The following is a 20,797-nucleotide window of genomic DNA, read 5'->3' as shown; positions in this document are numbered from 1 at the left end:
CTAACATCATACTTCTGTTAGACCTGACCTGAAAGGTCGCCTCATCTTCAAATTCCAACAGCTCTTGAATACTAATCAGCTGCTGCAGCTTTTCTTCATCATCTGCAAGCTGCAACGAAACAAAGAATAAACAAGGTACAGAAAGTGCCAGTCACAAGGCCATTGACCCTTGTGTGCCCATAGCACATCAATCACACTGACCGTGTCCTGTTTCTTCTTGGCTATGGACTCCTGCACTCTCTTTACAATGTTGAAGCAGATGTCCATCTTTCCAACTCCAGAGCCAATAACACCACTGGAAGTCTGGAAAAGAGTTGACACAAAGGCACTTCTTCATTCACGCAGGCAAGGTGCAGTCATGAGCATACAGCGGATTGACCTAAGCTTTGCCAAAATAGAAGAGAATAGGGGCGGGAGGAATATATGAGTGAGGGATGTGATTCCTCTAAATACATGTTGGTACGTCTGTGTAGCACAAACTTTAGGGACCAGCTAACCTGTGTCACTTATGTTAGTTGCTGTGGCAGTCGCTGGATGGCATTATGTGGAGATATGGACGTCCATCTTGAACAGTGTGTAAACGTAAAATTCTGTGTGAAGCTTGGCAAGACAGCCACACGGATGTATGAGCTTCTCCGTGATGCTTACGACAATGAGACATTATCACAGAAGTGAGTGTTCATGTGGCACAAGAGGTTCGTCTTGGGTAAAATGATGGTGAAGGATAACATAAGGTACGGGTACCCTCCAACCACACGGAATAAAAACAATGTGTCTCGTATCAGGGAAATCGTACAGCAAGACACACAGTAACAGTTTGCATGCTATCAGGTGCCCTCAACCAGGCTTGTACATTGTTTATCTTCAAGAGCATGCTCTTCAAATTTTTTTTTTTTGCGAAGTCATCTGTAGCGACACTAAACACTCGCTCGATGTTCGCACTGAAGAGAAGGGTTGTGCTGTAACGTATGAACACCTTGCTCACAAGATTGTGGTTATTCAATGCTGCAATGCATGTGTTTAAGTCCTCTGTGAAGCACAGCGCTTCACTGTTGCTAGGGCTGGGAGGACGCGCTCCCGAGAGGGCCAGTGAAAAACTGAGAAGCTGTCCATAGGCGATTCCTTGGCACCAACCAAAGTGGCTATGCTATCGAGCTATAAAAGCGCCGTTTCAATTTGTCGGCTAACATCTGGTGAACCTTCTTCCAGCACTCTTCATTCGTTTGCCATTTAGACAAAGGACTAATTGTAACATACACCAGCAAACATTCACATTCTTTGAAAAGGTGGCCAAGTCTATAATGTAATTTAAAATTAAGCTGCATATTATTCAGCCCTAAAAATACTATTTGTGTGCTACAATTGCAAATTAGGTGCAGTATATTACTCACGTATACAGTTAAAGGGTCCCTCACCAGGCCACAGCAAATTTTTGTTATACGCTGGAAGTTGTTAAATGCTCTCTAGGAAGTGTTCAACACAATAATTTTTCAAATTGGTTCATTAATAGCTGAGATAGAAATATTTCAGTGATGCGAACCCATGATTTCGGGAGGCAAGCATCACCGCCAGCATAGACACTCTCTCCACTCGTTTCTGTCTAGCATCCACAAGCGAAATTCCTTCCCTGCGTTCTCCCATACCGGAGCTGGAGGATCGCATGACGCATACGTCACGAGCACCCCCCCCCCCCCTTCTTCTTGCTTTTTTTGCTGTGTGGCGCACTTACGCCGACGGTCTCACATGCAAGCTGTTGCATTTGTCTCGTTTCGTGCAGCACACAATTTTGCACGCTGTGCACGAGAACATCTGACTAGCAGTATAAGTCAGTGGTACATGAACACTGAGGCAGACGCAAGTGGATCACAAGCACGATTGCATGCTGGAACACGGTAGAAAATGACAGTTTCATTCTCTGTACGCGCAACTGCACGACCTGAGAACAAGCAGACGAAACGGAAGTACATCTCTATTGCTACGGTACGAAGTAAAAAAAGGACACACAGATATTCGATTTGTTGGTTTTATTATTAACTTTATTTCGTCTACTGAAGCAACAGATCAAACAAATAACTGCTGTTGCCTCACAGTCACATGCCACTGTGAGCAACGTCACAGCACTGCCATGTACGTAGGCGCACTTGTGTGATATATGTTGGCTCTCCGGCTGGGAGCGTGGCACCCGCGAGGAGAACAAACGGCGTTTAGTTTGAAATTTAAGCTCTTTCCGCGGCGCATAGGGATGTCATACTTAGCAGACACGATCCTTAGTGCGCATTTGTTAATTTTGTGCTTAATGCATAAAGCAACATTTTGTTAAGAAACTAACTGGAACGCCAATGCATTTCTCCACAAAGTTCAGGAATTAATATCTCGAAACTGGTGTCATCCCGAGAATTCGTTCCAAGTGGATCCGCCTTGCGAACTCCACGGCTACAATTTGTAAATTTCAATATGGGTCATCAGGTAATTGGTTAAAAACTTCATTAGTGAATTTTTGTTAATTATTCGATTATGCATTTCAATTTCTTATGCAAGTAATGTCCACCTCTTCGAGTAGACCAGCTCATTAACTATAATTGTAGAACCACAGGCAACCTTTAAAAATTTGTGAAAGTGTTCGCTGAAACACCCTGCATATTCCTGCACCGATGCTCATGTTGGTAGCGGTATGTTCTCAAATTATGCGGTCTAATTGACACGGTAACATAATTTCTGGGTCATCATATGTCACCACAGACCCACCAAGCCGCAATAAACCCTGGTCTCGTATAACGTAAAACTGCTCCAATCTGTTTTTATTGTGACAGCAATGATATGGACACTCCAGGTGTGTATTTCTGCCATCGTCGTGATGTTCCGCATAAAGTGCAGAGGCGATAACGTCGTCGCCGCACGCCGTATGTGCTAGTGAAAATGTGCAACGGTGAGCCGACGATGGCCACTCAATATCGCTCGCGCAAGGGATGAAAGCAAGGAAGAAGCGCGCCGTCTCCCATCGCGCGCAAGGCACCGGGTGGAGGGGAGGGAGGTGAGGGGTTCTACTCTGTCGGCTGCTGCGTAAGGCGCAGCCAAGGTAAATATACCTGGTAGCGAAGCTTCCATAGAAGCCCATACGTTCAAAACATGGCGGTTCATCTGCGGTTGATGGGGCTTAGCGCCATCTGTGTGAGGAGGGAACATTTCCGGCGGAAGAAAAAATAATTGGACGTCATATCCGTTAAAAACAAAAGTGACGTCATTTTGTTTTTAAAGGCACGAAATTTGTTTTCGAAGACCTGCCATTAGAGCTGTATATTCAAATGCCCCGCCATTCGACCTGATGGGCGTTTCGAGCTTTCAGCGCGGAAAGCGATGCAGGAAAAGTTCAGCTGTACGGGTGTTGAAATCGTATTGCTGCACGGAACATACTTTCTTTGGAAGCCGACAAACGCTTTGGGCGTAGAGTGCTCATTCTTTCGCCGAACGCCAAGCCCGTCGGCCAGCGCTGTCCCACGAAAACAACTAAAGTAAGCAACTATCTGGCGGTCGCAACTCACTACTTTTGACTGAACAAGCTAAGAAACAATGAAACTACCCGCGTCACCAAATTAAGACAAACGCCGACAAGCAAAGCAACCCAACATGTGAGGAGGGCATGAACTTTACGAGCGCGCCTTTCTGTCCACTTCAAGAGCTGCATTGCATTGCAAGTGATAGTGGCGTCAACGCCCGCCGCTATCGGTGGGCGCTGAAAAAAGGTATTTATTGATAATGATCAAGTAAAATAGAGTTGTTCTATTTTCGCCATGTGTACATAAAATTGATTAGGAATTTTATTTTCGTTTAATGAATCCTAACTGTTTCTCCACTTTAATTAAAAAATGCTTTTTTCTTTCCCAATGTTTGTTCCCTCCAAACATAGTCGCGCTTCAATCGCTGCTCCCATAACCACCCTTGCTGATGTCAGTGACAATTCGTTCTGAACCGCTTTTCATCTGAAGCTTTGCGACCATTTGGATCGACCTTGGCGCGGCCGCGAGAGCCCTATCTTGAAAGTGATCCGATTTGGACAGAATGCGAGTGCTGATAGCTTCGTGTGCGCTGTGTTTTCGCTGCTTAGTTCACATTGAAGCGAGAGGCAGCACGAAGGCCAATTCACTCGCTGCTGCTGCCGCGCTTTCTCACTCTGGCGTTCCGACAGCGACCTTCCGCCGTCATAGAGTGGGATGTGTTCATGTTTGCTAGAGCGCGCGAGACACCATGCTTGTTAATTTAGTTAGCAAGTGAATGTTTACAAGTTTACACGGCCAATAAAACTACTACCCTTACTTCGTATAGCTGTCTACTAATTTGCTATTGCAATCAATGCTTCGCTTTTGAAACTGCGACTTTTTATTTCAAATCTGCCATTAGCCCTTTGTGATAGGTCCAAATGGCTCAGGTTGCACCCCTATGGGCATAAAAACAGATTGGAATAGTTTTACATTATACCGGCCCTGGAAGCAGAGACGCCTTCCCACTGCACCCGCTGCAGCCCACGCCTTCCCAATACCTAGTTCACTCGCAGCGCCCTCAGCCTACTTTTTGTTATTTTGCACCTCAGCAAGGGACCACCGCACCGCTCAGCCCACTCAAGCGTACTCTAGTACGCTCTAAGTACAGCCGGCCTGGGTGTTCCAACAGCAGCGGCTACAGCTGGGAGTGGCCACGCGCGCGCCGGCCACTTGCCAGAAGGGCCGAAACGTCCAGTGTTATACGCGTGAAAATTATGAGAAACTGCGGGAGGCGTTTTCGCGCGGTGTGCAAATGTGAATGGCTGCAATCTTTTTCGGAAAAAGAATCCGCTCGCTGTTCACGGCCACTGCCAGAGCACACATACCGAAGCCCTTCTGGCACAATGTGGCACAATTTCGGTCAATTTTCTGTGTTTGGCGCAGTTTGGCACAGGAAATTGTGTTTGTATCAAAATGGCACAATTGGCACAGGAGTCCCCCCCCCCCCCACCTGCAGTACAGTAGCCACCCCCCCCCCTAAGTAAGCTCGGTCTCATTCAGCTTTAAACTGCACTCACTTAGGCAACAACACTAAGTTTTTTGGTTTTATGAAGACTACCACACCCTGCTTGTCAGTAGTTTGTGGCACCACATAACAGTCAGCTGGAACTGCCACAATGTTGAATGGGGCCATGAGTCACAGTGGAATCTACCAGTGAAATCAGCACTCGCTACAAGCCAATGACAACAAAGTATGGTATAATTATGTTGTGTGCTGCAGCAGCAAGTTTCGCACCATAATCACCAAATTGAAAGCTACTTACTAAAGAAAAAAAAAATGCTGTATTAGCACAGGCATGTGCAGGAGCACCCAATAGATGGATGGGGCCTAATCTCTCAGCAGTGTCCCCCGCTCAGCCCCTTCCCTTAAGCACCATCACCAACCCCATTTAGCTCGATGCTAGGCAGCTGCAAAGTAGCTCCCAAACATCTCAAACAGAGCTGTTTAAGAAAATTTCGTCAAAAATTAAAGGATGGGAGACACCTGCCAATTATTCAGCCCTCCTTGTAACTTCACCAACACGAGTTACACTGTTGTGATTTATCCATCTTTAAGTGCCATATGTCCAATGCAGAATGAAGGCCTCTCCCAGTGATCTCCAAAATACCCCAGTATTGCACCAGCTGACCTCATCTTACGCCTGCAAATTTTAAAATTTCGTCACAGCAACTAGTTGCCTGATGTCCCTGACTGCATTTCCCTTCTCTTGGCACACATTCAGTAAATATATTAGACCACCAGTTAAATACCCTACGCATTACATGGCCTGCCCAACTCCATTTCTTTCTCATAATGTCAACTAGAGTATCAGCTACATCTGTTCGCTCTCTAATCCACACCACTGTCTTCCTGTCTCTTAACATCATGCCTAACATTTTTCATTCTATTGCTCACTGTGAGGTCTTTAACTATTTTTTAAAGTTAGGTTTCTGCCTCATATTGTTAGTACCAGTAGAATGCAATGATTTTACACTTTTCTTTTTCAGGATAACTTTGTAATGCTTGCCTATGTGCCAACCCATTTTTATTCTTGCGTGAATTTCACCGCCATTACGACCATTTATGATGGACATAAATAGGATGATGATGATGAGGAGCTAGATGCAAGTAATAATATAGAAACCAAGTGCTATGAGCCACATTTCCACCCCCTCCTGTTAGCATTAAGAAGGAAGCTTCACTCCCCATTGCGCACATCTATGAGCGTCAGTACTCCTTCAAGTGCAAATTCCAGCATTTCTTTAGATTAAAACACACACACACACACACTCACACACACACACACACACACGCAGAAAGCAGATAGAAACAAATGTTCTCACCATGTTGTACGGAAGCTGAACTTGTCGACAGTGCTCATCAAAATAGTCAACGTCAGCCCACTTTTCCAGCTCGTCAATGTAATTCTCTGCGACGTAACAGTGCTGATGAACCAGGTGCTGCAAGTAACATCATTTTTTTTTCTTTTTCCAGCAACCGTCAAGGAATTAGTTGCATTTTTACAAGCAATAACAGTTACAGGATGAAAAAAAAAAAAAGCCCCAGTATGGCCCGATTTAGGCTCCCTAACATGCACAACCCCAGTGCAAAAGAAGCTTCTTCAAAATGAAATCTATGTGGCACAACAGTACTGACCAGACTATCACCCCATGACTTTACGACCATTCTAGCTGCAAGCACTGTAGCCTAGGAACTTTTGAAACAGATAGTACAACCAAAACCCACAGCCAGCACAGGAGCTTTTGCGCTAATTAGATTTAACCAAATTTTAGAAGAAAGTGTTTTGTTAATTTGAAGCAGTCGAATCTCGATAATTCGAACTCGACGGGGCCCGGAAATTTTTTTCGAATTAAAAGAAGTTCTAATTAATTAAGTTCGACGTATTTTGAAGTACAGTCGAGTCCCGCTACAACGAAATTCATGGGACACGCGAAAAATTTCGTTGTGGAGGAACTTCGTTGACGCGAAATTAGTATGTATATACGTACGCCAAACGGCAAAGCCGCGAACGAAACCGAAACCATCGTCCGGGAAATCTTCGCGATGGCGTGGGGGCAAAGGTTGAGTGTGGCTGATGCTTAACTCAACGCGCGTGCCCGGCCGATTGCAAAACACTCAATTTGCGGCACATGCACTGTCGCAATGAAGCGGTTTCAATTATCACAATTTCATTGCATATTTATGACAAAGTCGCCAAACTTGGCAAGCTTGCGCTTACCGGAAGTTTTATTTCCAGCAGTTGGTCAGCCTGGATTTCTTACGCTTCACGGCAAGCAAAGCCATTACGCGAGTCTCACAGTCCGTTAAAAGAGCCATCGCAATGTCATTGTCGTGGGCTCTGATAACTTTTAAGACGAGGTCAAAAAGATCCATTACTATCAAAGCAGTCTCCGGAGTCGGTGTGTCTAGTGGGTTGTCATTTTCTCCAGACGACGAGACGTTGGCATTATGTTGACAACAGCGGCTGCGGCGCGGCCGCCGTATCTTGAAAGCAATCTGCACCGTGCACAATGTGCGCGCCCAGGCGGGCCTCATCTTCAAAGCGATCTGCGATGTGGGCAAATTGCAACTAGTGCCGGTAGACTCATGTGCGCTGTGCTTTCGACGTTTAGTTCGCGTTGAAGCGAGACACGGCACGGAGGTCAATTTGCTCGCTGCTATTGCCGCGCCTTCTCATTCCAGCGTGTTGACACCCGAGTTTCCGCGGTCATCGAGCGAGATGTCTTCATGTTTACCTGTGCGCGCATGACACCATGCTTGGTAATTTAGTTCGTAAGCGAATGTTTACAAGTTTATACGGCCGATACAACTACAATCCTTAGTTCGTATAGCTGTCTACTAATCTACTAATCTGCTATCGCAATCGATGCTTCACCTTTCGAGCAAAACTGCGAAATTTTTTCCTTCCGCTTTCTGCCTCGGCGATCACATGTGCCTTCTCGAGAGAGAAATTTACTCTTCTTCGTTGGCATAGCCATTTCGACCGGACATACCACAGAAAACGGCAGCGATTGTGGTGATCCCATGCAGTCTCGTGCAGGCGCGTGATGACCACGCGTGGCTATGAATTGCAGTGGCGTAAATCGGTACTACGAACTTGATTTCGTTCACAAAAACCTCGTTCAAGCGGACATACGATCGTCACAGCTTTGAAAGGGCCTTCTAATTTGCCTTCTTGGCAGTTCCAACTTCAATTTAGTCCTAGTTTCGTTCTCCAAAAGTTCGTTGAAGCGGAAATACCAAATAAAACGCCTTTGTTATGGAGATACTTTTTTTGTATTAATTTCTATGGGCAGCTGACGGGGAATCGTAAAATCTTCGTTGTGGCGGAAAATTCGTTATAGCAGCATTCGTTATAGGAAGATTCGACTGTATTCGAGCACCATAGCATGATGCACGAACGGTGGGAGTCGTGAAATATTGCGGCGCGCAACCGCCCACGCCGGCCAATGCTTGGTTAAATAACGGCAGCAAGTGAAACTTCAGGGAGCGGACGGCGCCGAATGGCGACGGGTGGGCGCGTGCGGAGACCGTCGAAGGTGAGGGAGGAGGGCGGCAGGGAAGCAGATTTGGCCTCGGCAACTCCGCCGCTTCAGTGGCTCCCCTTGCCCTCTCTCTTAGTTCCCTCCCCTTCGACTGTCTCAGTGTGCGCCCGCCGCTGTCCGGCGCCGCCGGTACAGCCAGCCGGCGCAGATTAGCCCGCTCCCTGAAGTTTCGTTCTCTGCCGTTATCGGGAAGCAAGCGTGTGCCGGCGTGGGCAGTTTCGTTGGCCGGACTAGGCCTCTGCCGCAGCATTAAGGGGTCTCTCCTAAGCTTCTGCTCTATGGCGGTGTCGGAGCAATGCCGGTCGGAGGCGCCGCCGCGTTATTTGGCCTGCTGCTGAGAGCATTGTCGGTCCGCGGTATGTTCGAATTAACCGTCGCAAATGCTTTTGCATTCGAATTACCGAGCGTTTTCGCTTATTGAAATACACATACCTTTGACGGGGCCACAGCGTCAGTTCGAATAAACCGGCAGTTCGAATTAAGCATGTTCGAATTAACGAGATTCGACTGTACTACGAAGGCAATACGGTACCAAACAAAATAAGGAATGTGATTCAGAATATCTAAAATTTGTGTTTATCAGACTTCGATTTATTCAGCGTCCACCGTAAATATATCCATGATTGAAAGCAAACACATATCACATAGGTCAACCAGCTCACATAATCCCAGCCCAGCTAAACAAGACCTAAAATTAAAAAATGCTGCATGTAAATAAGATTTTTAAAAAAATTAAATTATGGGGTTTTACGTGCCAAAACCAGTTATGATTATGAGGCACGCCGTAGTGGGGGGACTCCGGAAATTTGGACCACCTGGGGTTCTTTAACGTGCACCTAAATCTAAGTACACGGGTGTTTTCGCATTTCGCCCCCATCGAAATGAGGCCGCCGTGGCCGGGATAAGTTTTTTTTTTTTTTTTAATCTAATATAGCTCATAACAGATTGATATACTGAGTTACACAGTGACTTTCAATAATTGCACGTGTTGTTTCAATAATAACAACACGTGCAAAATTGCTTTAATTGTCCAACATTACTATAAAAAAAGTCCAAGAGAAATAGAAGACGTGCCATATTTGGCCACCTCTTCAAACACTTGAACATGGTCAAATTAAAAGGCAGGTTAAATTAACAATCGTCACTATCTGAATTCACAGAACTACCAGTATTCTGCCCTTTTTTTCCACCTGCAGTAGTGGCCCAAAGGCTATGGCATTCTGCTGCTGACCATTGCAGGTTTGATTCCGATCCATGGTGGCCAAATTCTGATTGGGTGGAGTGCAACAACACTCATGCAGTACTTTCATTTTGAGTTAGGTACACATTAAAGAAGCCCAGGCGGCTAAAATTAATCTGCTCTTCTCCACTATGATGTCTCTCAAAGCACCAGTACTCCTTCGGATAAACCCCATTAATCAATAAAAAAAAAATTTTCTAGCGAATTGGACATCCATTTTTATAATTCGCCTTAACCCCTTAAAGGGCCCCTCACCAGGACTGGCCATTTTGAGCTGACAAACGCAGTGCATACAATGCACGCTAATGATTATGTTTGCTAAGTATTACATCCCTACGCACAGCAGACAGAGCTTAAATTTCAAACCAAGTGCCGTTTGCTCTCCTCCTCGCTAACGCCACACTCCCAGCAGGACAGTCGACGTCAATTGTGCAAGTGCGCCTACACACATGGCAGTACTGTGGGGTCACTCATAGTGACACGTGACTGAAGGATACTTCAAGGCAACATCAGTTATTTGTTTAATCTGTTGCTTCAATTCGTCTATAGAAATAATAAAACATACAAACCGAATGTCTGCATGTTTATGTTTTACTTCGTACCATAGCAAGAGAGATGTACTTCCGTTTCGTCTGCTTGTTCCCACATCATCATGCAGTTGCACGCAGAGAGAACGAAACTATGTAATTTTCTACCGCGTTCCAGTGCTGCGATCATGCTCTTTCATCGTCTCAGACGCACCTGCTTCAGTACTCGTGATTATGGCACTGACTTATACTGTTAATCGTGCAGTGCACGCGAGACCGTCCCCGGAAGTGCACCACTCAGCAAAACACGAGAGAGAGAAAAAAAAAAGGCGTGGCCCATGACGTATTCGTCACACGATCCTCTGGCTTTGGTATGGGAGAATGCAGGGAAGGGATTTCACTGATGGAGGCTAGACGGGCCGAGTGGAGAGAGTGTCTATTCTGGCGGTGACGCTTGCTTCATGAAATCATGGGTTCACGGCACTTCAAGTATATTTATCTCTACCATAAATGAACTAATTTGAGAAATTTTTGCAGTAGAACACTCCTTAGACAACACATAACAACTTCCAGCCTATAACCAAAATTTGTTATGTGGCCTGGTTGAGGGGCCGTTTAAAGGGGCCCTGAAACACTTTTTATCGAAGTGGAGAAAGGCATTTGAAGTGCAAATACGCTATTTCAGAAATACATTGCCACAAAATGTACTTCAATGCATTCAGCAGACGCGGAGTTATTGGCAATCAAACACAGCCTCCGCTGTGCTCCCATTCCTTCTTCAATGCCTTGCACTGCGAAGACTCCAGCGGAGTGAGGTGTGGCCACAATGCTCTGCCTTCGAAATGTCACCGTGGTGCGCAGTTTAAATTTTATTTTGGATGTTAACGTAGACGCCACGACTTTAGATTTTCGTGCCTACGATGCACTAAACGTAAGCCAAATGCGGCTGTCCTCGGCGAGCTGCAGTGCGCTTTAGCCAGTTGACTCTTGGCGGCACTCCACGACGGCCGTGGTGTAGCCGACTGTAGCGATCAATAGCAGCCGTATATGGGAATGCCCTTTATTATGAAATAAAGCGTCCAGAAAAGAGTGAGGATCATGGCTTCTGTTGAATAGAGAGCGTTTGAGAGAAAGGTGACTTTGCACTCTGCTTGCGAGCTCCACGCACCGTGTATGACAGCAAAACTTGGCTAGGATAGTCCAGGGGTAGCATACGCTGCTGTGAACATGTTATTTCGCCATGCCCGAGGTGTGGTTAAGGGCTCCTTTAAGTGTTTTATTATTTTGATCAAAAGTAACCTTATTTTGCGTTTTTTTTTATGGCTTATTTTCAAATTTCAGTCCATTGAAAACCCTTCTAAAGCTTTTTCAACCAATTTGCTTCATGTTTCAAGAGTGAAAATGCTGCACCGCTATCGGACCAAGTCAATGTTTTCCGAACCATCACCTTCGGTAGAAGAAGTGATAAGAAGACCATCATCCTCTTCGCTCGAAGAACAAAACTCTAATGCATCGTTTTCACTCTCACTTGAACTGTCAGAGTTGAGCAGCAGCTTTCTTTTGCACACGTGACTTACATGCGAGCTGTCAGTGGCGGATGCCACTGTTTCAAATCTGCCAAAAGGCATAAAAAGTGTGCGATTCCAAAAACACGGTGCGGTGTTGAAGCGCTGACAAAGTGCTGGCGTCTATGTAGTAGAAAACAAAGACCGAAATGAACGCGCCCTTCCAGCGCAGGCAAAATGGCTGCCATCTATGTTGTACAACACAAGGACTGAATCAATGTGGCCTTCAAAGTGCTGAAAGAGTGCTGACATTTATGTAGTAAAGCAAAAAAGAGCAAGATAACCATGGATTTCAAACGCTAGCACTGCAGCAGTCTATGTAGTAGAAGAAAAACAAAGTGGATGTGATAAGTTCGTCCAAATTGCTTTGAAAATGGATAATTGCTGTTGGCGAGCTGAGCGCGTCCAAAGCAAGATTAACCAGGATCGCGTTGTCCGACATTCATGTAGCTGGCCCTTTTTTTTTATTGTGCTCAGAAGAATTTGTCTGCAACTGAAATTTTAAGAGCCTAAATAATAGATTGCTAGGAGGCATATTTTAATATCTTCACTGCGAGAACGATTGGTGTTACTACAATCACCGATGTTTTCATGTGATAAAACCGAACCCCTGAAATTTCACAAGGGTGTTGTACCACCTCATGTTACATTAACTCTGGCTAACATGAAATGCATGTTACAAGACTGATCAAAGCTCGTGGCAACTCAAACACTACACGTTTGAAGCGTGCATGGACGTTCACCACAAATGAAAACATTCCTCGTTTGAAGGACTCGTCCTTGCAGCTACTATGTATGCGATGCTATGTATGCTACATTGCTGTGCTTGTTTGCTGTTGGCTCTATAATTCATTAATTCATTTATCTTCAATTATTTTCGCTCTCTCATTCTCTCACATGAAACCACTTCGCTGTTATTCCTGGAATTAACCCCTGGTCATGATGAATGAAGAACAAAAAATGAAATCAATTATTACAAAATACGATCCCTGCTCTCATGTTCTTGGCAATTGCAAGGCTTTTTAAAAAAGCCTATCATGAATAAGCCACAAAAGCACTGCAAGCCTCTGATTTCACGGAACACTCATTGCTGAACGCCAGCATGAAGAAATGTTTTTGCTGCTTTTGTTTAGCAATGCCCACTGTAGTGTTGGTACAGACTCCTACAGTGGCAAGAATGAATTCGTTAGCTCAGTTGGAGGGAAAAAATGGCTGGAAGCACATTCCTACTGTGCTCTAAACCACAGTATAAGCATTTTTATGTTTCATTCCATACGTCTGATTGTTTATAAACTGGTCTAAATACTTCACACTGCTAATCACACCATAAGGCACCAGAAACACACTAAAAAAAAAACTTGTTTAAGTTAATGCAGTCCACTGGCAGGTTATATATGTCATGGTTCACAATGAGTAGTTACTAAAGTATTATAAAAAAAGGAAATGAAATTACTCAATAAATTTTGAAGTCCTGTAATTACAAGCAGCTGTTACATAAAATTTATCAGTGGTGCAAAGGAAGCCACCTACCTCAGCTCTGCTCAATGTCACTGCAGCTGTCAGATGTGGGTGCTTCAATTGCAAGAGCCTCTGCAAATATGCTGTTATGTTGTTTCCACCAAGACTTATCCTTTTGGAGTTCTCGATGTCAACTCGTCCATTCAGTACAGGAATGATGTGTGTTGTGTGGTGTCCAAACGACAAGACCAATGCATTCTCTAAAAAAAAGAAAAAGAATGGCCACTGTTCCATTAGCAAAATTAGTTAAATGAAAATAAACTAAACACTTTAAAAACTATGTGTAAGAGTATTTGATTTCAGAATCAAAGTTCAGATCACTACACATTTTGACAAAAAGATGGTGGAAGACTCAGCCATAAGACAGGTGAAAAAGAATTTTCAGCAAGAGACTGTTTAGCTGTGCCTTAAGGAAGTGGTGAAAACAATGGAGATAAAATTATAGCTGCTTAAATGTACCAGCTGGGGAACATGTTACCAGCCCAATTGGATGCTCCATCTAATTGTGATGTCTGTTTCTACTCCTTGAATCTTATCCAATTGTGTTGGTAACATGTTTCATAGTGATGTGAAAGGCATGAGGTGAATAAAAAAGAAAAAAAGATACAAGGACCACTTTGCACAATTCTACTTAGCTATTTTACGACGATGGCAGACAAGTTGGTGTGCAGCTAGGAAACAGTCTTTAGCAGACCTCTTTCTTTAACCTTTGATGGAGATATGAGACTGAATCGAGTCATGCTTAAAGCACTTTTAGTGTCTTCATCATAAATTATGATTTGTGCACGAGCATATCCAAGAGCTCAGAAGCATTTCATAAAGAAGAAAAAAATTTGCGGCAGTACCCATCTCACAATGACTGCTGACGGGAATGCGTTAGGATTGAATGATATAGCGACACAAGTTGCAACTGTTGAAACAAGTTATGTATGAGGCGTGTACTGCAGCAGGACGCCTCTTTCAAGCTTCCCTAAGAACACTTTGTGTCGTCTAGAGCTGCTGCCGTGAAGCCTGCACATGGCCTCCAAATGCATGGTGCTCCAGTGCACACGAACACTGAGGAACGCGTCATGTGGCAACCGAATTCCTCTCTTGCGCTTCTTTCTGGACACGTTGTGCCATCCAGTGGTGCTGCTGAGAAGTCTGCGCGTGGCCTCCGAGACGAGAAGCGTGGTGCGCCGGTGCCTGCGAACACTTAGAATTGTTCCCTTGCTTCGCTCAAGGGCACACACTCAGTGACCCAAGTTGGCGAGAAGTTCATTGAAGAGTGGCACATACTCGATGCATTAATCGCGCAACTCGCTAAACCATTGGCATGAAAGGCGTTCATTGAAAAGAGGCACATACCCAGTGCATTTGTGGCACAGCCTGTTAATGCGTCGAGTTGCTGTCCTTGAGGAACCCTTGTGATATGGGCTTATTTCCACTCGGCATCGGAGAAATTTAAGGGATATTTTTCGTCATTGTAGAGTCGCACATTCCCAGTGGCACATACCTAGTTACCCAAGTTGGCGTCAAATATGTTCATTGAGGAGCGGCACACACCTACTGGCACATGCCTAGTAACCCAAGTTGGCATGAAAGAGGTTCTCTGGAGACCAGCATAGACCGAGTGGCACATACCCAGCACTCCAAGTCGGGGTTAAAGAGTTTCTTCGAACAGCAGTACGTACCCAGTCCGACGTCTACAGTGACTCAAGTCGGGATGAAAGAGGTTCATTGAAGAGCGGCACGTATGTTCACAGTGCCACATACTCAGTGACCCAAGTTGGTCCAATGGTTGCTTTCGAACCCTGATACTTCAGCACAGCAGCTCAATGCGCTACGCATTCTATCACTGACTACCTAGTGACACAGGTAGGCGGGAAAATGGTTAGATACAAACATGCATAGACACAAACATACAAACAAACAAAGATAGCCGCCAAAAAGTGCATTAAGTACCCAAAGAACACTAATGCATTAGAAAGTGGGACTTATCCTATATACATCTAGGCAGTTTTTATCAGCAGGACATATGCCTCCTCACTGCACACTTTTACTTCCTCACACTTGCCTGTAAAATGGTCGGAAGTAGCCTTTGCCAAAATATTGGTGCACTATGCAAGCAAACTGCACATGCACCACATTTGATGAGCACTTCTGATACACCTCCCTGGGCTACCTCAATCACTGGATGCCACCACTGTTCCAAGCCCAGAAACCCACATTTAGCTGGCAACCCCCCACCACATTAGCTTAGTGGCTATGGCGTTGTGCTGCTGAGCTCAAGATCACGGGTTCAATCCTAGCCACAGCGGCCGAATTTCGATGGGGGTGAAATGTAAGAACGCTTGTGTGCTCAGATTTAGGTGAACTGCATGTCATAGAGCACCAGGTGGCCAAAATTATTCTGGAGTCCCCCACTATGGTGCGCCTCATCATCAGATCGTGGTTTTGGCATGTAAAACCTCAGAATTTATCTTTTTTTGTTTCTCTGGCAACTACCACCACAAGCTATGTCATCAACTTGGGGCCAAATTACAGTAGGATGCCCTGTCCTACCGTCGGTTACAAATATAAATATATAGTTACCAGCTTTCTTGGAGCAGTTGTGGTGCAGGCTGAACAATGCATCAATACCATAGAGTACTTGGGGCACATGGTAATGTTCGAAGAGCAGTTCTGACATATCTGCAAGGCAGTGATTATGCAAAATGTAGTGAATAACTCTGTTCACCTAGCAATACCAACAGCACTCACTTTGGCGGTAGTAACTAGGGTTGCCAATAACCTCTGTGATCACAATGGGATGGTCCACCCTATTTTCTGTGGGGATACCAAGGTGGCTGAATATGTGGTCAAAGATATGCTCCTACAAAGACGGGCAGGGAAAGAAAACAATAAAAAAAATGTATTTACAATGCGACACTCGTATATCCATAGGCCGAATTCACCTGAGGTTTAATTTATTCATTTAAGAAGGCTAGATCGAAATGCACCTGTATGTCAAAATGTGTCACAACGTTTCGGTCAAACTGGGTCTTCAGGAGCCACCGAACAGCCTCGATGTTCGCAATGTCATTTCCAACTTGTACGTCACTTTCCTGCAGGCAAGAAACGAGACGGGGAGAGCAGGAGGCAATGTGAAGACGTTACGCCGTAGCCGTTACACGCTAATACACGCTTACTTGCCTTCTTGCCTCTTTGTTTCGCTGTTATGTTTTTAAATATCATTCGTGGTGCTTCATCAGACGCCCAGCCAACTCGGCACTCGTAAGAACCTGAAAGCAAAGATTCAGCGAGATAACGAATGCATCAGCGTAAACCATGCACGGAGGCGCACATCATTTCCAATTACAGCTTGAGTTCAGATTCTGCGGAGTAAATGAATACATCAGTGCAATAAACCGCAACCAGAAACGCTCACCATTATCAATGACAACGGGTGTTTTCCGCAACCGAACTCCATCGCTGTAAGCGAAGAAGTTGTCCGGCTCCTTGTTCAAATTCGGAATGGTGTAAACATTTTGTGATGCCATGGCAAACAGCTGCTTCAAGTACAACAAATGTAGTTACACGAGCTTCCCCCAAACACCTGTTTTCAGTACAAGACACAAGACGTGAATCAACGCCGACATCGCCAGCTAGCTACTACACAGTCGACTCCACCAGCGCGGCAGCCTTTCCACTATTACGCACAGCCCACCTTCATTTCTCCACCATCCTTAATTCCAATCCTTATGTGCATAGAATAAAGAACGAACTCCTAAAATCCGTCCATGCACTTCAAGTGCTTCAAACGTCGCCACTGGCCACTGGCACTGGATGCATGACTGGATGTCACTGCTCATCAAGGATGGACAGATGCTATGAGCGTTCCGCTTGGAACGGGGCGGTGGGTTGCGCCAATCCTTGTTATTAATTGCCTAATGTCCTACATGTTATCCAAATAATAATAATAATAATAATAATAATAATAATAATAATAATAATAATAATAATAATAATAATAATAATAATAATAATAATAATAATAATAATAATAATAATAATAATAATAATAATAATAATAAAACACGAATAATTCCCTTCACCAAACTTTCTGAACCTCTATTGAGAACCATAGAGTTTCTAAATAAATAGTAATATGAAACTCTATGATTGAGACCTTTCTTTTTGTACGTATCCGTTGTTGTCTTTTGTCGTTTCCCTACTTTTATTTCACCAATCTTTCAGTTGCCGCGTATGTCCGCTGAACTACGGTTAGCCACCGTAGCTGAACCCAAGAGCTTCAAGGACAAGAGGCACTGTACCAGAGGTGCCTAAATCGACCGCTGGGCAGATATCTTCAGATTCTAATAATAGAACATGCTCTATCGTTTCCCTAGCTTTACCGCAGCAAACACATGCTTCTTCTTACGGCCTTCTTCTTATTGTACCTCGCTTTATAAGCGATTTCGCTTCACAAATTAAAGAGCTTCCCTATGAGTTATCGTAAATTGTTTCTTTCCTGATTTCGTTTTTTCCTCTTAAGTAGGTACTCATAGCAGTTTTCTTTTCCACTGCCACCACCAATGAGATTGTCTCAGCATCTCTGACTTTGTGCTTGACATTCTTTGTTGCCATATTATTTAACTGTAACGCTAACAGTAACGTTAAAAACGTTACTGTTTTTAAATGAAGTGTAACCTTTTTATTGTTCTATGTGACTCCAACAATAGGAAGTATTTACAGGCGTCTGGCAACAGCGAAAATTTTGCTTCTTTCATTTTTCCTGTTCAGTCTATTGCTATTGGCGTTTAGCCATTCGCACCGCTTGAATGTATGCTTCGTTTTCTTTGACAGAGCTGCGAACCGAGTTTGTTCTGCAGTTCTGACTTTCTCCCCAAGCCCATCGTGGAAGATCTGAGATGACCACTTGCAGTATGGTGCCGCGACTGGAAGCGCCGCAAGCCGGTACGTCAGCACTGGAAAACATGCTGCGAACGCGCGGCGGGTACTACAACAGCACAGAAAAATTGCGGCATGGTTGTGGCTTTCTGGGCACAGGTTACAAAGACACTGAAGAGAACAAGCACTCTGACTGGCAGGAATGGATGGCGAGTGTGCAGGTGCGGAATCGTACAGAAGCGTTCTACAGACCTCCTAACCGGCGCTACGGGAAGAGAGAGAACTGGCATGTAGCCGTGGCAGACGAAACTGATCATGGTCGGCCTTGCTTTCTGTGGAGAAAAAAACTGTGCACTGGGTTGGTGTCCAAGTCTGTCGATGAGCTTTTCTACTACAAGAAGATGCTCAAGATGTACTACGAATGCAGAATGGAAATAGACTTCGAAGAATCGAACGTCGACGACCACCGTCGCTTCGCCCCGTCACCGAACATCCGCACGCGCCAGCATTCGATCCAGAAGAAGATCCTTGGGTCGAGCTACGCTGACCAGCTCTCCATGTCTGTTGTGTCGCGTCAGAGTATGTGCTCGGTTGGATCAGCAGACTGGTACGCTGCCTTGAAAGAACGTCTCCGCATAGCCGAAAGGTTTTGCTCGCCAAAACAGCGGCAGTTAGAGCGCTCAAGCGTCGTTCGCGATGTCGAAGGCGTCGTGATGCCCAGCCTCACACCGGCTATGCAACATGAGGTCGAGGAAGCCTTGGTGCCGTCACCGGCCGACGAAGTGCTGGCATCGGCCTTCCGACTCAACATCAGCAGGGCCGACATGCACACGCTCTCCGACAGCCAGTGGTTGAACGACGAAGTGGTGAACTTCTACATGAATCTCCTGATGCTGCGCTCCGAGAAACAAGGCTCGCCGCGCGTGTATGCGTTCAACACGTTTTTCTTTCCCAAGCTGGCATCCAACGGCCACGCCGGTCTCAAGCGCTGGACACGCACCATCGACCTGTTTTCATTTGATATCCTGCTGGTGCCCCTGCACTTCACCATGCACTGGTGCCTTGCCGTAGTGGACTTCCGTAAGCGCCACATTGCCTACTACGACAGCATCGGCACGGCATCCGAGCAGCCAAGCTGCCTAGCTACGCTGCAGCGGTACCTGGAAGACGAGAGCCAGCACAAGCGCAACCACGGTCTCGACTGGGACAGCTGGACTTTGAAAGTGATGGACGTGCCACGGCAGCAAAATGGCAGCGACTGCGGCATGTTCACTTGCCAGTATGCTGAGTGTATATCGCGGGACGCGCCCATCTCGTTTGGCCAGCAGCACATGCCGTACTTTAGGAAGCGCGTTGTCTATGAGATTCTGCACCAAACCATACTCTCTGTTTGAGGCACGTGTGGAGCCACTTGTTCGCTTAGTTTCCATGGCTGGGACTTTGATCATTTGCGCAGCCATGTGTGACTCACCTTCATAAATTCATTGTCTGCCATATTCCACGAGATTTCTACCAAATTCCCGGTTTGATGCAGATGTGAAGCCATCCTTTCCTTCATATTTTTTGTGAATCTAGTTTCAAAATACAAACTATGCATGTGATTTACTTGCATGGTCCTAAATAAAATAAACCATTTTTCATTGTGGATGTAGTTATTTCATTATAATCATGGACTGAGAGGACAGGGTAATGTGTTTATGGTGTGCACTCATGCTGTAGAGGTTCTTGCATCCCCTGTGTGTCTAGTCCATTTTAGGAAAGGTTTAACAAGGCAAAACTTCTGTTGCCGAGAGGAACATGACCGTTTGCATTTGAACAGACTGTGTTAAAACCCATTGACAATACTAGATATGAAAACAGATTTGTTTAAAGGAGCACTCAAAATTACACTAGCGAAGTAAAGTAGTTCACACAGTATTAGAGATAAAGTTCATGCAAGTGCACGCCCTGTGGACGTCAATTCGATGTGGGATTCGTAGTGTGTCGGTAGGCACTTTGTGAGGATGGCATAGACAGCAGGTTGGCCAAGCACAGTTTAGAAGTTCATGCAAGTGCACGCCCTGTGGACGTCGATTCGATGTGGGATTCGTAGTGTGTCGGTAGGCACTTTGTGAGGATGGCATAGACAGCAGGTTGGCCAAGCACAGTTTAGCACCATCAAGCAGGTGCTGGGCTGCAGCTCGTGGCACTGCAGCTGTGGAGGACCATGCCTCATTGATGAACAGCCTGGCAAGTGAAGTAAGGCAACAGTTGGGCTTCAGGCCCGGAACCCGATGAGCTCTAGGCAACCTAGAACGGCTCACTTCTGCACTGTTGTTGTTGTCCATTGGACATGTGGCTCATACCCACTATGGGAGATTGGCCAAGAAATGTAGATCTAGAACCTTGGAGAGAGAGAGAATAAACATCTTTATTATGTAAATGCAGCTTTGGAGAGGCGTCCTCATTCCAGAATGCCTTGAGCTCGGGCCGCGTCCTGGGGGATTGCCCTAG

At 45.3% G+C, this 20,797-nt stretch overlaps 2 protein-coding genes across 2 annotated transcripts in view; one reads left to right on the top strand and one right to left on the bottom strand.

Annotated features, from left to right (window-relative positions):
* Positions 1-17,228, bottom strand: part of LOC119436752 (actin-related protein 5) — a 62,030-nt gene extending 44,802 nt beyond the window's left edge. Inside the window, exons 1-9 of the mRNA XM_049660001.1 lie at positions 16,842-17,228; positions 16,607-16,695; positions 16,414-16,518; positions 16,175-16,286; positions 16,007-16,105; positions 13,445-13,632; positions 6,360-6,476; positions 202-303; positions 29-109 (exon numbers count right to left, since the gene is read on the bottom strand). Coding sequence (XP_049515958.1) covers positions 29-109; positions 202-303; positions 6,360-6,476; positions 13,445-13,632; positions 16,007-16,105; positions 16,175-16,286; positions 16,414-16,518; positions 16,607-16,695; positions 16,842-16,953 — 1,005 coding nt within the window. The 5' untranslated portion in view covers positions 16,954-17,228. The remainder of the gene's footprint in view (positions 1-28; positions 110-201; positions 304-6,359; positions 6,477-13,444; positions 13,633-16,006; positions 16,106-16,174; positions 16,287-16,413; positions 16,519-16,606; positions 16,696-16,841) is intronic.
* A 936-nt stretch (positions 17,229-18,164) lies between these two features.
* On the top strand, positions 18,165-19,951 carry LOC119436912 (sentrin-specific protease 2). The gene has a single exon (XM_037703954.2). The coding sequence runs from the start codon at positions 18,325-18,327 to the stop codon at positions 19,696-19,698; it is 1,374 nt and encodes a 457-aa protein (XP_037559882.1). The 5' UTR covers positions 18,165-18,324; the 3' UTR covers positions 19,699-19,951.
* The last annotated feature ends 846 nt before the right edge of the window (positions 19,952-20,797 follow it).

This window comes from Dermacentor silvarum, chromosome 1, assembly GCF_013339745.2.
Source record: "Dermacentor silvarum isolate Dsil-2018 chromosome 1, BIME_Dsil_1.4, whole genome shotgun sequence".
NCBI lineage: Eukaryota > Metazoa > Arthropoda > Arachnida > Ixodida > Ixodidae > Dermacentor > Dermacentor silvarum.
The sequence above is the reverse complement of the archived record's forward strand: the minus strand, read 5'-3'. Positions and strand labels throughout refer to the sequence as shown.